At 45.3% G+C, this 20,109-nt stretch overlaps 1 protein-coding gene across 1 annotated transcript in view; it reads left to right on the forward strand.

Moving 5' to 3' along the window:
- LOC135089576 (zwei Ig domain protein zig-8-like) overlaps window positions 1-17,655 on the forward strand; it is a 79,398-nt gene extending 61,743 nt beyond the window's left edge. The window contains exon 6 of the mRNA XM_063985319.1: window positions 11,063-17,655. Within this exon, the coding sequence (XP_063841389.1) occupies window positions 11,063-11,181 (119 nt within the window). The 3' untranslated portion in view covers window positions 11,182-17,655. The remainder of the gene's footprint in view (window positions 1-11,062) is intronic.
- The last annotated feature ends 2,454 nt before the right edge of the window (window positions 17,656-20,109 follow it).

Raw genomic sequence — 20,109 nt, forward strand, 5'->3', positions numbered from 1 at the left:
TGCTGTGTTGTTGCTGTGATTGTCTTATCAATCGTCCTTGTTATCTTGGTCCTTTTTTTTTTACTCTATTTTTTTTATTCCTCCCTGTTTTACTCGTTTTTTGCTCTTTTACTCATCATTTTACTTTTTTTTTTTAGTGTCACTGCTGTGTTTGCTTTGTGGTTGTTGTCTTTTTATCAGCCCTTGTTATATTCGTCTTTGTTTTTCTTTTTTTTTACTATTTTTGCTGCCTTTTTACTACTTCCTGTTTTTCTGCTCGTTCTTACCATCTCTTACCCTATCCCTTTTACCCATCTTTGCTGTGTTCTGCTCATCCTTCCTATATGTTGTTCATTCTTGCTATCCTTTACCTGTCCTTCCTATATTCGCATGTCCTTGCTATCTTCTATTCTATTCCATTCTATTTATCATCCATTATTATGTTTTTACTTATCCTGTCTTTCTATTCATCTTTACCATTTTTACCCATTCGTGTGATCTTTCATCCATTCCTGCAACCTTTCTTCCATTCTTATCTTACACGTCCTTCCTATTCTTTATTAATCTATTTTATCCTTTTTTTTACCATCTACACATTTATTTAATTCCTAATTATTTTCTGAAACAACTGAGCTCCGTTTTCTCTTTCCCAATTCCATGTTCTTTTTTTTTATTTTCTTAAGTTATTAGCCACGTTTTTCTTTTCCCAGAGCTGCTATACACAAAACTTGCCTCTCCTTCATACATTTACTGCCTCAAGGTTATAACACGAGAATGGACCACCCGTTTTCTTTCTGCCACCCATTTTCCCTCTCGAACAAGAAACACGCTCCCATTTTCTGTTTCCCTGTACTTACGACACGGAAAAGGGCAGTGTCAGGTTTCCTCTAAGCTCCTGCATGTAAAGTGACTCCTGCTTCTCTCGACTCGCTGGCTCACTTGCTCTTTCCTTTACTTTTTTTCTCTCTCCCCTCAGTTTGTAGGCCTAAGCTAGCGGTAGTAGTAGTAGTAGTAGTAGTAGTAGTAGTAGTAGGTAGTTCCATTTATGTATACCTCTTATCCACCATCTCCGTTCCATCATTCATCCTCTTTTCTCCACCAACATGTTCTTATCCACTCATTCCATCCATCATGATGTCCTTTATCCACCTCTATCCATCACACCGCCACGTCATCCACCCACCAACGCCGTCTCCTCATCCACCACCTCCCATCACACAGCCACACCACTCAATTCACCCGTTTCACCAACATCGTCTTTGCATCACATCCACGCCTTGCACTCACCAACCTTCCATTACCAAACCCATCTCCTCCACCAGTCCTGCCCAGTAATGTTCGTTGGATAAGCCTTTGCAACAGCTCCTTCTATTCTGTCTTGGCTTCTTCTTATACTTTCATGTTGTCTGAAGGTCTTGTTGCTTTACTTCTATTTCTGTTACTCTGGTTCTCCTGATTGCTATTCCGCGCACACATTCAAGTAACACGTATGGCAGGTGGAAGGATGTGTCAAGCTCCACTCATTCACTGTGGTGCGTGGCGTCCTGGCACTGCGATCCTTCATTGAGGCTCACGAAGGGAAGAGGATCGCGGGAAAGACAGAGAGTGGGATAGAGGGATGGAATTGCGGGAGGACAGGTAAGGATGGGCGTCACGGAGGAAGATGCAAGGGACAGAAACGACTGGAGGAGACTAGCACATGGCGCCAACACTCGACTGTAGGGAAACGGCGTGGAGAAGGAGGAGGAGGAGAAGAAGTAGAAGAAGAACAAGGAGAAGAACAAGAAGAACAAGAAGAAGAAATAGAAGAGAAGAAGAAGAAAGAGAAGAAAGAGGAGGAGGAGGAGAACAAGAACAAGAAGAAGCAGCTTACGACACTCAGTAAAATCTTGAGTGAAATCCGATGGTTAGTCAGATTTATGGCGCATGGAGGCGGGGTGGCGTGGCGAACCCTTGCCTGCTGCTCTTGTTGCGACTGAATTACTCCGTTATCAGCGACTACAGCTCCTCGGTGGGTCCTTGCCAGGCGGCAGGATTCGCCCCGTGACGTTCAGAGGGCTCTTCAGGGGTGCGGGAGCCTTCCAGGGGCGCGGGGCAGTGCAGGGTCCTATCAATGGTCGGGTCTTCCCTTGCGTTTCTCCAGCCGGACTCGAATCTCCGTTAATCGAGAGTTTTGGGGTTGTGTTGCTTCTTTCCCGTATTCAGAAACGCTTTGCTCTCTCACCACGACTATTTTCAAAGGCCACAAATGATACGCTGTGTTCTCAAGACTGTTTCCCATGTTGATAATGTAAAAATCTTGTTAATCTGTCAATGAAATCGTAAAAACGCACTAGAAATTACCGTGTAACTTCAACTAGAGCCTTTTGAAAGTAGCAGAGGTGCGGTGCGGAAGTGTTTCAGGATGCGGACCCTTTCACCACCAGCCTCGCCTCGATCGTCCCCTCGTGTGCTCGCTGCGGTGCTCCTACTCGCCTTTCTCCTCTTCTTGGTTCCTTCTTTGGTCTATTTTCTTTTCTTTCCGTTTTCTTTCTTTGTTGTTTAGTATCTGTGGCGTGTTAGTTTCATTGTTTCTTTTTATTTCTTTTCGTCTCTCTCTCTCTCTCTCTCTCTCTCTCTCTCTCTCTCTCTCTCTCCTCTCTCTCTCTCTCTCTCTCTCTCTCTCTCTCTCTCTCTCTCTCCACACACCCCTGAAATAATTGTGCCGTGTTATCATGTAATCGCGCAGAGACCCACGATTTTGGGACCTTGGTTTTCACGGCGAGGGGAGAAGCTGTGTTGACGGTGGCGGCGGCGGTGCTGGTGGTGGTGGTGGTGGTGGTACTCGTAGTCATGGAGAGATAATGCATTCTGTCTGGGAGTGGCGGTGCAGTCCTCTCCGATCGTTCCCCTTATCCTTATGAATTCTTGATGTTTTAGCTAGGCGGGCGTGCGTGTGTGTTTGATTTATGTTGATTGTATTCATGAGTGCAGATCCAAATAGAAGGGGGATTTCTCTTTCATGAAATCAACGTAGTGACACGAACCAGTGAACGACAACGTGTCTGCTTACACGAGTCTGCATCGGGCACCACCATCTCAAGAGGCTCAGAACGTGCGGCGCAGAGGACGTGTTGTGGGTGCTCCTCACCATAACTGTTTTCAAAGACTACAGAGATGATTACTTAGATTCTTTTGACGGTTTCCCCTGTTGATAATGTAGAAATGTTATTAATCTCCCATTAGAACCATAAACACCCTTAAAAACCCGTGTCGCTTCAACTATAGCCTTTTGAATGTAGTGGAGGTGCAGCGCAGAAGTGTTTCAGAATATGAGCCTTCAGTAGTCGATGCGTGGTGCTAAAGGAGTGGTGATACGAAAGAAGAGGGAGGCAGGGAGTGAATGCATAGCTTCGTCAGTAGTACCTTTGGCGAGTGTCCAGGCAGGCGCGGAGGTAGAAGCTTGAGAAATGTGTCTCGTGTCGTTTATCAAGTGGAAATAGACTTCTAAGGGGATGTGCCTCTTGTTTTTTTCTTTCTTTCTTTTCCAACTCCTCTCAGCCCCATGATACGAAGGAAGGGACGGAGTAGAGAGAGAGAGAGAGAGAGAGAGAGAGAGAGAGAGAGAGAGAGAGAGAGAGAGAGAGAAATTAAAGCACATCATAAAATAAATCCACACTCTTAATAATCATCGTATATTTAGCCTGAAGAGTGAAAACAGGCGTAGGAAATATCATTAGGGAACTTTACGGCCCAAGAACAGTGAGGCGAATCAGAGAGAGAGAGAGAGAGAGAGAGAGAGAGAGAGGGGTAGAAAGTCATGTCTGGTTGGGTGACTGGGGAGGGGGAGAGAAGGCGGCGGAGGAAGAGAGGGAGGGAGAGGTTTGCCAGGAGGAGGGCTGGCATGAGGGGAGTGAGGGGAGGCATGCGTTGAGGGCCGGCGTATACTCCTCTCGCACATTTACACTCAATATATCACACGGGGGGGAGGGGGGGAGCACTCCGGGGCGTTTCTGAAGGGGCACGGCCGACACACGTACACACACAGCAAGACACATACTAAAATACAAACATTAAAACACACTTACTAAAACACACACACACAACATACGTAGAGATGGCCAACAAAGACACTGGCTTCTCTCACTCGACCTTGCCTTCCCACACCTCATTGCAACGCGCCAAGAGCATCATTACTTTGGCTGCAAGAACGAGGCGTAGCGCACCGAACACACCAAACGCACCTTAAAACCACCACTAGCAGGAGGAGGAGGAGGGAAGAGTAGAAAAAAGCTAAGGTATGAAGGGAGGTTTCAGAACTAAGGACAGGTAGGCAAGGACAAGGTGGGGGAGGTTGATAGTAAAGGACAGGTAAGAAAATGAAGACAGAAAGGGACATGTGAAAGCAAAACACGAGGAAATGGCGCGGAAATCAAACTCAAGGGGTGAATAAAATGCGAGGCAGAAGAAGAGAAAAAAAGCAATCGCCGTGGAGAGGAATGAGAGAAACAAGAGGGGGAAGAGAGAGGAAAAGAAAGAAAAAGAGCGTGAAAGGAACGATAAATACTTGGAGAAAAGAGAAAACAACGTTAATCTTAAAGTGGGAGAAGGGAGGAGGATGAGGAGGATGAGGAGGAGGAGGAGGAGGAGGAGGAGGAGGAGGAGGAGGAGGAGGAGGAGGAGGAGGAGGAGGTGGCGGCGGCGGCGGCACTGGCACTAGCAACGCTGGTGTAGATGAACTCAGTGCCAACACTTGGAATGGTTTCGCCAGATAAGACCTTATGCCAGTGTCGCCTCCTATACATGTGAGGAATGAGCGTCCTCCTCCTCCTCCTCCTCCTCCTCCTCCTCCTCCTCCTCTCTGCCCGCCAGGTGAGGCAGAAGGCCAGGTTAACACGGACCACCAAGATTCATGCATATTATGAACCGAGGGAGTGACGGGAGGGCGAAGCGGCAGTGTCAGGTAATTACAGAGGAGGTGGTGCGGGCTGAGGTGTGGTGGGGGGGGAGGCGAAGGCAGCGCAGGAGAGGAAGGGGAAGGAGGGGCAAGGGAGATAAGGAAGGAAAGAGAGGTTAAGGGAGGTAGGGATAGCAGATAGAAAAGGATAGGATAGATTTGTTAGAGGAGGTGGGAAGGAAGGTGGAAGAGTGTAGGGAAAAGATGGTCAAGAGAGGAAAAAAGTAAAGTTGACTGAGTATTGAGATTGAGAAATTTAATATCTAGAGGAAAGGGAGAAGAGGAGGAAAAGAAGGAAAAGGAAGGAAAGAAGGAAGATGATGGAGGGTAGAAAAAATAAATGGAAAAGAGGGAAATGAACGGTTAGCAAAGGCAGAAAATGAGAATAAATTGGAGGAAGGAAAGGGAGAGAAGAATCGGGAAAGTAGTGGAGGAAAGATAAAAAGGAAAAGAAGGGGAGGAAAGGAGGGAAGGAAGGAAATGAGAAAGTAGGAATGGGTAAGAGGGGATGGATAGGAAGAGGAGAAAAGAGAAGGAAAGGGGATCAGTGAAAAGAAGGGAAGAGTGTACGAGACAGGAAGAATACAATTAGATAAAAGGAAGGAATGAAAAAGGAACTGGAATGAGAAAGAGAAGAGCGAGAGAAAAAAAAACCGATGTGTTAGTAGTAGTTTAAAGTAAAAATAAATAAAAAAGATAAATTAACAAAAAAATCAAACAAATAAAGGAAAACGATACGAGGGATGCAAGGAAAGCAGTGAACGGAAATATAAGAGAAGGAAGAGAAGTAAGGAAAAAATAAGGAAAATAAGGAATCGTGTTAGGGGAAGAGAGAGGAAAGCGTGAGAAATTAATCCGTGAGGGGCGCTGAGACACGGGACGGGAAGGTTTAGGTGCTGGGGAGGTCACGAGGGCTGCACAGAGGAGGGAGTGGCAGGAGGTTCCCCGTTATAAAGACGCACGAAACTGGAGCCCAAGGGAGATTTAAGAGCAGTCCTTGAGTACCAGAAGGCGGCAGGGTACGTGTTAGCAGCCTCGGGGGAAGTAACTTGTCTCGCTGCCCTGAGGAATAGCGAGAGAGTTCGAAAAATATTTAATCTTGCTGCGTTATTTAGACCTCAGCAATACCTTGATTTTTGTTTGATGCGCAGGCTGAAGCTACAGAGGAAAAAAAGCGTGGTATTATGTGAGCTTTAAAAATGTCTAGTCTTTTGTTCGGTAGTGAAAACAAAACCCGCGCCGGAAAAAAATACAAATCCTGAAAGCAATTTTGTTTTTCAATCTGCAGAACAAGTCAGATTATTCAAGATTTATATATACATAAAAAAAAAAAAAAAAGTCAACTTAAAAACACTTGAGTCTCAAAGATCACAGGAAAAATTTTACTCCTTCCTAGAAAGCTTAAAATAACTTGTTTCACTTGCACAGAGTAATGGAACGTGGCAAGCAGTGCGTCAGTATTTTCCTCACCATGAAAGGCCGCGGCCCGTGTTTTGAACACGTCGCATTTTCGAAAGAATTACTTAGGAAAGCCGCAAATAATTTTATTGTGGTGTTGATGAGTTGAGTGATCTCTCGAAGCATGAAAGCACCCTTGGAAAACCCCATCCACTACAGCCGAATAACAGAAGCAAAAAATTAAATCATTAAAAATAGCAAAGTATTACTGGAATCGTGAAAACATCCATGAAAATTCCTTGAAAATTCCACTGGAGTCATGAAAAAATCCTTGAAAATTCCAGTTGCATGAAAAATCCTTGAAAATTCCAGCAGCATCCTCTAGATCTTAAGTGGAGAACCATTGTTGGAATACCCGTAGAATCATGAAAACCATCCCTTGAAAACCCCAGTAACAACCACTTGAGCCTGTTAAAAACTTAAAGATTTTGGCGTCTTCTCTCGGCTATATTAAGAGTGCCCTGAGTAAGGAATCAAGCGTCGTTTAAGGTCGCGAGGAAAGGCCGGCGTGCCATTAGCGGCAGCGGCATAGGTCAAGTGGCAGGTGTAACTAATTATGCGCCCAGACAGGTAACAGGGGGGCCATCCATCAGCAGGCGTTAAAGAGCCGTGTTCCCTTCCGTTCATCACGCGCACGCGCGCGCGCACGCACACACACACACACACACACACACACACACACACACACACACACACACACACACACACACACACACACACACACACACACACACACACACACACTTTCGTCCCTCCCTTACACACACACACACACACACACACACACACACACACACACACACACACACACACACACACCTGCATCTATTTATACAGCGCTAATTAATCTTCGCGCCTCCCACTTTCTCTGATTGCACCGCTCCTATAAATAAAACCTTAGAAATATATATGTCGGTGGGATCAGGATGTCCTATCGAGGCTTCGGATCCGGCCATGACCAACGGCGCTGCGTTTTAAAGTTCCGCATGAGCGAACACAACACGGCGATTCGGGTGCAAAACGCCAATAGCAAGCGGATCCGGAAAGCTCTGTTGCAGCCGATGTCCCGCGCGCCGTTCTATCAAAGGGTAGGGAAAAGGGAGGGAATAGTTTTTCTTATTTAGATAGAATGTTAGAATGCGCTGACGCCTCTACAGGGGACGTGGCAGTGGTGTTTTTTTTTTTCTCTCTCTCCTTGCTTTGTGTGTGTGTGTGTTTTTCCATTCTTTCTTGTGTGTGCATATTTTGTTTGTTGTTGGTGTTGTTATTGTTGTCGTTTTTAGAAGGGGAATAGCTTGATGAATTGCTATGCTTATGTTTATTAATGGTTGTGGGGCGCATGTACCGTGTGTGTGTGTGTGTGTGTGTGTGTGTGTGTGTGTGTGTGACTAGGTAGGTAGGGTAACACTCCCCAAGACTGATGGGACGTGGGTATCGATAAGTCTCAAGTGCTAGATGAGACACACACACACACACACACACACACACACACACACACACACACACACACACACACACACACACACACACACACACACACACACACACACATACTTGGAGCAAACATAAATGGCGAGAGGTCCGTATTCAGAAACGCTTTGCTCTCACCACGACTACTGTCCAAGGGCACAGAAATGATTAGCCGTGTTCTCAAGTGTTTATCCTCTTAATAATTTATATAAGCTGTTAATCTGCCACTAGAACCATAAAAACACTCTTAAAAACCCATGTAACTTCAACTAGAGCCTTCTGAAAGTAGTGGAGAGGTGCTGCCCAGAAGTGTTTCAGAATACGGTCCAAGGGAGGGAGTGAACTGGATGAGGTCACGAGAAGCGTCATCCCGGGAGAGGCGTGAGGCAGCCCTGTGCTTCCTTCAGGTGTTGGAAAGAGCTTAAAACTTCCTGAGGGAAAAGCAGTGCTATCTCGATGTGCTGGAGGGTGTAGGACTCAAAGATGCTTGTAGAGTTGCTTGGAAATCTTCGTTACCTTAGTGAATTAAAAAAAAAAAATCGAAGTTGCTGAGGAGTTTCCGAGGTAATGTTCAAAGTTGTGTAGAGATGCTGGGAATTAACTGTCAGATTTGCTGGATTAAAAAAAAAAAACTCCTGCAAGGCTCCTAAGATGTGGAAAGTTGTGGGAAATTTTACTTGGTGAGAAATTCCTGGGAACTTAATGGATGGAAGATGCTGTAGTTGAGAAGGTGTGTGTCGGAATGGTTAGGTTGGTGTTCGTGGAGACAGAGTGGCTGGAGATTGATTGGCTTGCGTTGGGAGCTGCACGAGGACCGAGACGAGGTGTGATAGGTGGCGGTGGTGGTTGAAAGTAGAGGCCGGGTTCTTTGTCAACATTACTTCTTTTGGAAACAACTCTTGAACTTAGCGTGCGATAAATAACTTCACACGAGCACCTTCCATACTTGTTACACACACACACACACGAGCACCTTCCATACTTGTTACACACACACACACACACACACACTTATGATAAGATTTTTCAGACATTTACTCAACTCGCATGAAAGTTGAGTCTGTGGTTTCCATGTATGTACAAGTGAGTAATTAATGGAGCTACGCGTGTGAGAAAGGGAAGGAGGGAGGAAGGAGCGCTCACCTGGGTAACTTTTAATCAGATCTATGGGAACCGCAGCGGCGTTAAGGTAATTTTTCGAGGTAATGAGGCTGTTTCTTCACCCTCCGTGGATCTATTTTGTATTTTTTTTCGCCCTGGTTCCCTGTTAAAGGTTGTAAGAGTAAATTCTCTCTCTCTCTCTCTCTCTCTCTCTCTCTCTCTCTCTCTCTCTCTCTCTCTCTCTCTCTCTCTCTCTCTCTCTCTCTCTCTCTCTCTCTCTCTCTCTCTCTTTCCATTCATTCATTCATTCATATTCAATCTTGTACTTCGTTTCAAACCCTCCACGCCTGTTTAATCACCGCGTCAGATTGATAAGGCGAGGAATCAGGCCCAGCGGCAACACTCCCTGATAGCATTGTGTACCATTGAACGGAACTGTGTGATAGAAAACGAGCGCCAGGTAAAGGGGGCGGCTCTGAAAAAGACCAGTTAGTGTGGTGTTTTATGAGAGAGAGAGAGAGAGAGAGAGAGAGAGAGAGAGAGAGAGAGAGAGAGAGAGAACCATTACATCTACTGTCATAACTTTCTCAGCTCACTTTCCAATCTAAATGTTTGTTCGGTATAAGTGTTCTCATATTTAGCGTCACGCCTGAATAAACTAACTGGTGATTAGGTGTGAGTGACGGAGCCTCAATTAGCATTCAGACTCGTATTTTGGGAAGCTTCGAGGTCTCATAAAGACTGTTTTTTTCAAAAGGTCACAGGTCATTTATTCAGATTTTTATGGATCTTTTTCTCTCATGAAAAGACCCTGGAAAACTGTGGTAACTTGTACTACTAACTAGAATCCGTTTAAAGTAGTTGAAACGCTGAAATGTTATATAGTGTACAGTTCCTTCTAACATCTCCTTTCCCACGCAAATAAATCGTATCATAAAACCATGAAAACACCCTCAAAATCTACTACAGTAATTTCCACCACAACCTTTTGAAAATTTACAAGACACCGATGTTGGAGTGCGCTGATTCCTAACTTAAAAACTTGTGCCTTGTAACCGTCGTCTCCTTTCCCACACCAGTTCTTCGTGTCACTAGAACCATGGAAACACCCTCGAAACCTACAGTAACTTCCACCACAACCTACTACTGAAAATTTATGAAGGTATATTTGGGGTATATTGCTCCTAACTTAAGCACGCGCATTCTTAACGTCTCCCTCCCACGCACAGGTCTAGTTTAGTTTCGATGCAGGGATGGTTTCACTGCTCCTGCTTACTGTGAAGAGAACTGTGTCCCTTCTGCAGGATCCCCAAGGCAATGGTATAATAAGAGGCTGCTCCAGGCTGTCCTCCTCCTCCTCCTCCTGTTATTATTCCCTTTCATGATACATTCCGTCTTGTTCTGCATTCCATCTCTTGTGCTTTACTTTACCATTTCCTCCTCCTCCTCTTTTTTTCTTTTCATTATTAATTTCCCGTTCTATTTACATCTATCCTCTTCCACTTTCTCTCCTCCTCCTCCTCCTCCTCCTCCTCCTCCTCCTCCTCCTCCTCCTCTGTTCTTTATTTTCATGATTCATTTCCTGCTTTACGTCTCTCCTCTTTCAGTTTCTTGTTCCTCCTCCTCTTAATATTACAACATTCCTTTGATATAGTTTATAAATAAAGACACAGAACATATGGTATATAAACGGAGGTGTGTGTGTGTGTGTGTGTGTGTGTGTGTGGCGCAAGTCTCCCGTAGGCCTGACGCGGCAAAAAGGAAAATGTTTTTGTAAGGAAACTCTCGACTACATTTACTTGAGAGCATCGGAAGGGAGGTCGCCATGGCGGTGGTCGCTCGACATATTCTCGTTTTAGAGGGAGGCAGCTTTTTGATGTATGTATATATAATTTATTCTCTTGGTGAACACACAAGCGGAATGACTAATGTACTCGTAGTTCACTGTACTCGTAGTTCACTGTCTTAGGTAAAGGAACAAGTGGTTTTATTTAACCTTATCACCATCATTTGTATCTGGAACCTCTATTCATCACCACCATGCACGAGTATGTCAGGATCCATTGTCACCACCACCTGAGTCACCACTGCCAGACTAACTTCCCCTTCCGCCCACAGGCGAGCACCCGGGGGCCCTGCAGACCAATGGAGGCAGACGCGGCGGCGTGAGCCGGACGGAGGGCGTGGTGGCGCCCCTGCTCACCCTCCTGCTGCTGCTGCTACACGCACCCTGCTGAGTTTCACAATAATCGTGTCGGGGGGAATGGCTACATATTGTGAGGAGTGGCGAGGGAAGGGCGAGGCGCTGCCCTTCAGGACTGAGGGGGGCGGCGAGCCCCTCCACCTCCCGCCGCCACGAGTGTGCCACGTGACTTACCTCATTGGGGGACGCCGGCAGCGGAGGCTGGCCCGAACACTTCTTTTTTTAAGTGTCAAACTCCAACAAGCCAGACAGTTGGCGGGGCGGGACGGGAGTGGTGAAATAAGGCGGCGGGGGGTGCCGCCACGGGTCTCCTGCGTATTACAGGTGCATTTACTAATGATTTATGTACATGATTCCTTATTATCAATTGTTACGTGTGATGAGGTGAGTAAGGTGCTGCCCGGCGCCAAGCCTGAGGGCGGGGCGGCGCAGGGCGTGGTGGGGAAAGTTACTCGGTGGTATCTACAAGCCAGAACAGGTCGAGAACAAATACCTGGGAGTAAAGATTAGCCTTGTAGGCCTCCCTGTGTGGCCACAGGAGTGATGACGAGAGCCGCCGCCACCGCAGCGGGATGGCGGTGCTGGGTTGGTGAGTGTGCCGGGCTCAGCCTCGGCAGGGCAGGGGCGGAGGAATGGCGAGGTCATGATTTACGAGACTGTCACAGGAGCAGAGCGGGAGTGGAACAGCTGGAGTCAAGCCGGGTGGGAGGCAGGTTAGGGTGTTTGCTGTGGGTGGTGGGCCTTGGCGGGGGTGGGCACGCAGCGAACTTTTTAAACCGTTCTCCTAAGGGAATCATTAATTCTCCGCAAAATGTTCCTGACGTTCACTAAAGGTAACATAAGAATAGAGAACATCTGGTGCAAGCAAGGATGGTTGGCTCACCGGGGCAGGGGACTGACTCCAGCCACAAGCATTCACGAGGGGCAAGTGTTGGGCGGCCTCCCAGCACCACCTGTACGTTGTCCGGTATGTCATGCAATGCCGCCATTACGCTGCTTGGTGTCGCCGCGGACAACCGTGTCTCGAGACAAATCACAACCTCCAGTCAGCATTCCCTTGTTCAGACATTTAATGCAGGTAATCACGGGCAGCCCTTGAAGTACTGGATTCACGTGAATTCCCACGAAACGGATGTAATGCTTTTTTTTTTTTTTTTTATGGAAGGTGAGGTTTTTTTTTTTTTTTTTATGGAAGGTGAGGCAAAACTGTGACGACTGTGAGCCGCATAGCCTTCAGTGTTTTCTCAGTCATCAACTATTTACTTGGTGACGCCACATTAATTGTGAGGCCATAAGCTGCTGTTACGAGTAAAATCTACAATCTGCAATTAAAATAAGCAGTATTGTGGTTATTTGATACTTGCTTGTTGAGGTGACCAGTTTTGTACTGTTCAGAGACAGGCGTGGCCAAGGTTGTTGATGACTGCGGAAATTATGTTACGACACGCGGGCAACGTGAAAAGGACGCAGCGTGGTGGTGATGGTGGTTGGGGTTTGGGGGGGTGGCGCTGCAATGTTTCCATTCCTATATATTAGGTGAGTGACGTAAATGCGCATCACGCTCATTTTGCAAACGATGATGCATCTCACTTGTTTATTTATGAGTTTATTTGTCGAGAATCACGATGCGCGCTGTAATGGTGACGGACATGACACACAGACATCGCGTGTACAGTGCTCAGATTAAACTTCATATTGCATTTCATACGACAAAACGGTAAACATAATAATTTCTACTGCTATTTATGTTATTTGGGATTTTCGAAGGTGTTTTCATGATTAATGATAGAAGAAAAGACGCAATAATGTAAAGAAAGGATGAGGACATTGTAACTAATTATAAATTTCACTTAATTTCATGATACACAGGGCAAGAGGGCGCCCGTTAATCTAACGTGGTATATTACAAGTTATTAAATTAGGTCAGAATGGACTTTAGCTTTCAATTCAAATAGGGCTAGGATACCTAAAAGTCATGAGAAAATTCAAGAAGCCATATTTCATTGCTATGGCAATTTATCCAATCAATACAAATAAAATGAGGCTCAGTGAAGGTTACCATACTCGAGGCCTCGGTGGCCACGCGAGGCGGTCTGTACAGGCTGGGTGGGATGAAAACGAGGAAATAAAGGGTCACTGCTCCTCGAAAAGCAGATCGGGCACCAAGGCATCTGATGACACTGCTACGGCCTTCTGTACCTGTTGAATTACTAATAAAATTATAAAATACCTGAGAAGGGAGAGTACGACATGTTGGTGTACTGAGGCTGGAGGGGCGTGGCACCACGACGGACACCACACGCCACAGCACTGACTACTACTACCACTAGCACTGACCTTTACATAAGTTTCTGAAAATCACTAACAGCTGAAATGAGATCATTGATTGCGTGTTTCAGGCACTCTGCTAAATTTTGTCAATATGGCCAAGTGACAAAAATAAAGCCACTTACATCTTGTACATTATATTCCCCTTCGTAAGACCCACCCATCCAGCTGCCGGGCGCATTAAGTTATCAGCGATGTCGTTGTATCATCGCTCCCTCCCCTCCGGCCCCACAGAGCAGCTGCCAGCTTTACCATGAATCCACAATCTTACCAAGCCTTTGAGAAAGAAAATCTGAGCATAAAAGTAAGTATATAGTAGGTACAATAACAACATTGAGAGGTGCTGTATTTTGCACCTAAGTTATATATTATCTATAGGAATTGAAGGGAGTTTTTAATTAAAGTAAGAAAATTCAGCCTTGTGTTGTAAATATTATAGGCTCACGATGTGCTACATTGTTACGTAAAAGGTAACAATGATAGGATCTCTGTTCCCTCGTACATAAATAAATAGCTTGCTGAATAAAAGTAACCAGATATTCTCAGTACTGCTTGCGGTGGCAGGAACGGTAACGTTCTCTCTCGCTTGGGAAGAACCACAGTGGGGCAGGGGTGTGACGTCACAACCACGTGCCGATCCTTCATGCGCAGGGCAGCTAGCTGGCTTGGTTCACGCGCGGTGAATTTACAAAGGCCTTTATCATTAACTTTTTACTATTTGATAATAATGATGAAAATTAGCGGACTGTCTAAAACACGCTCTGTCAAACTATGATTCCAATTCATCAGTCTGTTCCAGTTTTTTTTCCCGAAAAGCAATGTGGCACGCCCTCTGAAACTCTCAGTAGGCGATTGAACTGACGCGGCACGCAGTCACGTATGAAGAGCGTGGGCATGTAAAACAGTGAAGGACACTGTAGGATTTCAGAAGACAAGTTGAGCATACAATTCTGCGACCACGAAGGAAACGAGAACAATTTTTGTAATGGAAGTGGCGAGGAATGAGCGTGACCTGAGACTGAGACAACACCCTCTTAGTATTCAAAGACATCACGCTATAATACACTGACTGCTCACACGTGTTTCAGTGAACGGCTCTGCTTTAAGTACCTCGTCAGGGTTATTATGAAGTGCTGCTGAATTGGACTGACTAAAGTAATTTACGAGTGACAGGATGGAGGGTGGCTGCGGAGGACAGAACCCATTCACTGCCACGACAAAGATTTAATTCCAGATACCAGTACAATATTTCGTAACTTTAGGTGCTACGTGTCGTAATGAGACGCTAAAAGTCATGGCTAGTTTCTCGTCTACTACTACTACTACTAGTTTCTCATCTACTACTACTACTACTGTTTTACCTCTATTTACTATTTTCTAACTAGTGATTATTTAATATCAAGGATTGTCTCGTACTGAAAGAGTTTATATGATCCATCTATCAAGCATACCAGCACTGACTGATGCCTACCACCAGTGCCCTAATCGAAAACAGAAACCTGAGGGCACGCACACACCCCAGACAGAACAAAAAAGGGCTATACTTTATCTCCCCCACCCCCGTTGTCCACGTAAGAGGTTGGTTGCATTCAGCGAACGAGAAGAAGTCATAACTATAAATCATGTTGAATTTGCCTGTCTAAATTCCCCAGAAAATTTGCAGGGAATCCTTGACATAGCGAGAGGGATCTGGGCCGTGCTGTGCGTGGCGCGTTATATTGTTTGGGTGCGGAAAGGGAACAAAAGGAGAGGAGAGGGAAAGGAATTGGCAGGAGGGAGGAAAGGAGAAAAAGATTAAATAAGAAATAAAAGCGAAAGGAGGAAATGGAAACGCAGAACATCAGGAAGAGAAGGATGCAGATTCTCGGGAGTTAGAAAGGAAGAGAAAGAGGTAGGAGGTTAAGGAGGTAGGAGGGTAAGAAAGAGAGGTTAATAGTATATATAAATATGGTGAAAAATCAAGTAACGTTCCACACACGTAACACAATGCTATCCTTCCCTCAGTCTCACATCCGCTGATCTTGGACAGTCCCTTCACAAGATTACAAACAATCCATTAGTAAACACGTCAGAGGACTTGAGATTGAAGGGGGAATTTAACACAGTGGGAGCGAGTGATGCAGATGCCTTCACTACTGACAACCATTGTACTTTTATGTATTGTATCACCTAACAGCGAGACAAAAGTAAAGAACCGAACGAAAATTTAAAAAACGGCCACTCTCAGAAGTTCCGTAACACTGGAGACTGGACGCACCTGACTCGAATCCTCGCCTTTACTTGCCCATCAACCTAAATGACAGCTGAATGACCCTACCGGAGTCCAAATTAGCAAGCACTTAATATACACCTGGCGAGGCACTGAACGGGTATCACATAACTAGATGTGTGGGAGTATTGCTTCCTGTCATTACTGTTAGCATTTCTCCTGATTCACCTTCCTGTCAGCCTCGTCCCTGCGCCTTCATTTCTTACCTCGTGTCCTTCCCGTCATAAAAATCTCCTGTTCTTCTTCTCTACATCGATTTTCTTCACCTCACACGCCACAGGTTGTTGAGAACACGTGAATCCCCTGCCGCCTAGTAGTCCAGCCCTCACTCTCATTACTGTAATAAGTGTTAATGAAGGAGGTGTCAAATGTCTAACTCCTTCAGCCACATGTGTTCCCACCCTCTTCCTCCAGTAATGTCTCTACTTTCACTTCAACCTACTTGCTTCTCCTCCTCCTCTCTGTTCCTCTTCCTGCTCCTCAACCTTGTGCTCTTCCTCATCCTCCTACCACCTCGTCCTCAGGTTTTTCCTCTTTCTGCTACTTCCTCTTCGGCTTTCTATATGATATTTGTGTTCCTCCCTCTTTGTTTTTAGGTTCTTCGTCTTCTCCTCATCCTTGTGATATTCGTGTTTCTCTCTTCTTCCTCTGTCTTCAGGTTCCTCTTCCGCTCCTCTTTCTCCTTAGAGTACTTGTGTTCCTCTGTCTTCTTCCCCAGCAACACGCGCTCACAGATCCTTCTCAGTCGGTGGTGTCGAGGAATCCCGGCAAATTTCCTTAAAGATTTAGAAAGACCAACTCAAGGTGATGTATAGTTAGAAACTGTTCCCCTACAACAATACCTCCTGGGTGGGAAACTCTGGCCTTGAAGTTAAGGTAATAATGATTTTTTTTTTTTTTCTCCATTAAGATTGCAAGCGATGAGATGAAATGTTAACGAAAAAAGTTAATAATTTAGAGAAGCAGTAACGTTGGTGGTTGTGGTGGTGGTAAGGGGGTTTAGCGTGTAGTCCCTCGGCGCAGGGGTTCCAAGGGGGTCGGCAATGTCATATAAAGTACATGTTAAAAAGTTCATAATTCTACTCTTTACGTCAACACTCAACAAGAACTTAACGCAGGTGAAAACACAATATTCTTACCTAAATCGAAGTCTGGAGGTGGTGCAGGTGTCTAGGATGGGTGTCCTCGCGAGGGGTGGGGGTGGGGAGGGATTGAGGCCCTGGTGGTGCTGGGTGGTGGTGTTGGAAGGGGGCGGCAGTGTGGCGAGGTGGTGGTGGTGGCAGTGTGGCGAGACTGTTGAGACGGTGCCCCGCTCACGCCACGCCACGGCACGGCGGCGCTGGTCTCCCTTCAGTCTTACGTTCTCCCGGTGTATCTTACCCTGTCCAGCTGTTGTCGTGTCCCTACGAGGAATCAAAGTTATTATTAGACTGTTAAGGTTATGTCCTTTTCCCGAGGCTACACGGAGGCGCGGCGTCAGCACGTGCGGGCCGCGGGAGACAGTCAGGCGTGGCGCGTTAATGTGGGGAGAGAGTGCGGGAATACTTTTTTTTTTTTTTCGGGGGGGAAGGAGCATTTTTAGCACTTGGATCTTTTTCCTCAAATGACGGGTTAAGTGTTTTATTTTGTAGAACTTTTAGCAGCCGTTTGTTCCTCTCATGGCGGGTCAGTTTTATACTTTTAGTTTTTTTACGGTTAATTGTCACGGCTTTGCCAGGCCGTGTCCCCCTCGGCCTGCTGCTGTTGTTGCTGCTGCTGCTGCTGCTGCTGGTGCTGCTGCCGGGGCTTGTGGGCCCTGCAGAGCGCGCGTCGTGGCCTCCAGGCGGTGTCTTGTAGCCCTTTTGTGTAGCCGCCGTCATCTATGTATATACTGATACGTGGAAATATACTCTTTTCTTAACGTACACTGAATGGGTGTCTCATTTTTATCCTTGAAGAAAACAGGAATCACGCCCGTCATGTCCTTGCTCCACAGCACGCCTTTAATAATGAGCCTTTGAGGTATTCCAAAAATTCTGAACTTGTTTCTTATTCACATACTTTGAGGCTGGAACACGCCATACGGTTTTATATTTTTGGACAAGACTGGCGGCGCGCTGCTTGTCCCACGATGATCTGTCAAGGCAAGACAAGGTAACGTTGCGATGCCGCGTGATAGTTATCAGCAGTCGTGTTTCGGCGAGTGGCTTAACTATCAAATACCTTAATCGCTTGACTTATAATAAAATGAGGTCCATTAATAGTCCACGAGTTCACTTAAAAACAAAACAACCAGCACTAAAAGGTCTGAGCCATGTACTCGATCACTACTTTCCCTGTGTCATGTTTCTCAAAATTCTACTCCTGTAAACTTGGAGACGCCACTGCAGTCTGAAAGTTAATTACACGTGATGGCGAGTGTGGAGACCCTGACCTGACCCCTCGTGCACCACCACCAGGTAAGTGATACAATTAATTAATCGGCGTAACACTTCCACCAATGGCAAGTTTGGGTACACACCGAGATTGGTTTGGTCGCGTCTCCCGGTCAGGACACAATCTTTACAAAGCCTGCTGATGCATGTTATAAAGGCGCTGTGTTTTCTCCGCAGCGATCATCTGTGTCATTCATCGTCCATTTACTTAATCCTCAACGAGCGAAGCAATTTACCGCCCACTGGCATATAATCAAAGCAGCCACACATAACAAGAACCGTCTCGAATTAATGTCAATTGTTCATCGTTTGTTGAACATATCATTATGTTAACAATAATTTACCAAACTCGGAAATAGCAAATGTACTTTACCTTCGAAGGTGACTCTTGGCAAGACCCACTGCATCCCAATTTCTCTTTCCTGCTAACACATGAGAAATCACAGGAGTATGATGGAGCCGTCCACTCACCTGCTCTTTACCACAAATTCTGGCAAAATGGTGGAATTGTATTGAATCGAAGCCTACCCATGGGTTCAAAACGTCAGTTCGGGGACTCGCACTTCAATCTTTGTCTTCATGTCACATTCCCGATGAACTGATGACAAATTCCCGATCAACTTAATTCGTAACACCACTGCCGAACAAAACGAAGAAAATATTAGAACATATAGAAACAATATACTGGAAACATAAGCGCCGCCATATTATATCGTAAACAGTCCTCGGAATTTACGTGGAATTTACGTGGGAGTACCGGTACCTCAGTTACGATATCAGTATCAAAGTCACCAGCCGTTCCACTTCAACTATAGTTAAAATGATTTAGGGATAAAGGACTCAAGTATACTGTCGCAGTGTGGAGAACAACGACAACACCGGGATTGAATGAACAGATCACCGCCGGCCTCGGCCAGCGAAGAGACATGCTCAGACGCAGTGCGGGAGACACCCAACGCACAGCACAGCCATTGTTGGTTTAACTTGAATTTAGATACATCTTTAATAAGGGTTGAGAAAGAAAGGAAGAGAGAAGGAACAAAGAAAAAAGAAAAAAGACACGTAGGATATATACTTTCCCGGCAGCCCTCCCCTTAAAAGGCTTTGGTTCTTCGTTTTGTCTATTTTGCATTATTTTTCTTCTTACATTAGTTTATACCCTCCAGAATACATTACAAGTAGCCATATATAGATATCAGGCACCCCATCCCCATTCATACCCCATTTCCTGTTAAACCTCCCTCCCTCCCCGAATTCATGCCCCTAGAAGCAAGGAAAAAAATTCAAATAAAAATGTTACACATAATAACTCCACAGTTGAACGTTTTCTGTCAGCTTCTTTCAGTAAAGAAAGAAAATGTGAGAGAGGAAACTAAACTAATACTGCATTTTGACTACACACGACTTCAAACATAAATTTTCGATTTCTCAAAACATTGGTTTTTCAACATTTAGGGCAAACAACTCCTACAGTTTCTCAATAATCACTTTCTTGCTTTGCGCATGTGATATTCAAGCAAAAAATAGATAAATAAATAAATAAATAAACAAGTAGATGGATGGCTTTGTGAACATTATAGGCCTATATGACCTGAGTATCACCCATCCCAGTACCAAGTGACTCCCCACAGAAGGCATTCAGAATTTGGTGTTTACGGTATAACTCTTCATGTAATGTCACGCGAAACTCACCAAATATTTCAACAACCTGCACCCACACTCGGAAATACGCGAAACAATTACATTTTTTTTTAAGATCACTCAAACTGTTGTGCAAATAGGAAACTGTCAGACTCTTTTAAAAAACATTCAGGCCGCTGCTGGTAATGTTAGCAAGTAAATGTGTGAAGATGGGAAGATTACTCGGCACGTTTATCTTCAGTGTGATTTTGTGTGTGCTAAACTATGTACGTTTGGCTCATCACGCTTAGTAAGTCGGTCTGCTTTATTT

Source organism: Scylla paramamosain, chromosome 33 (assembly GCF_035594125.1).
Source record: "Scylla paramamosain isolate STU-SP2022 chromosome 33, ASM3559412v1, whole genome shotgun sequence".
Lineage (NCBI taxonomy): Eukaryota > Metazoa > Arthropoda > Malacostraca > Decapoda > Portunidae > Scylla > Scylla paramamosain.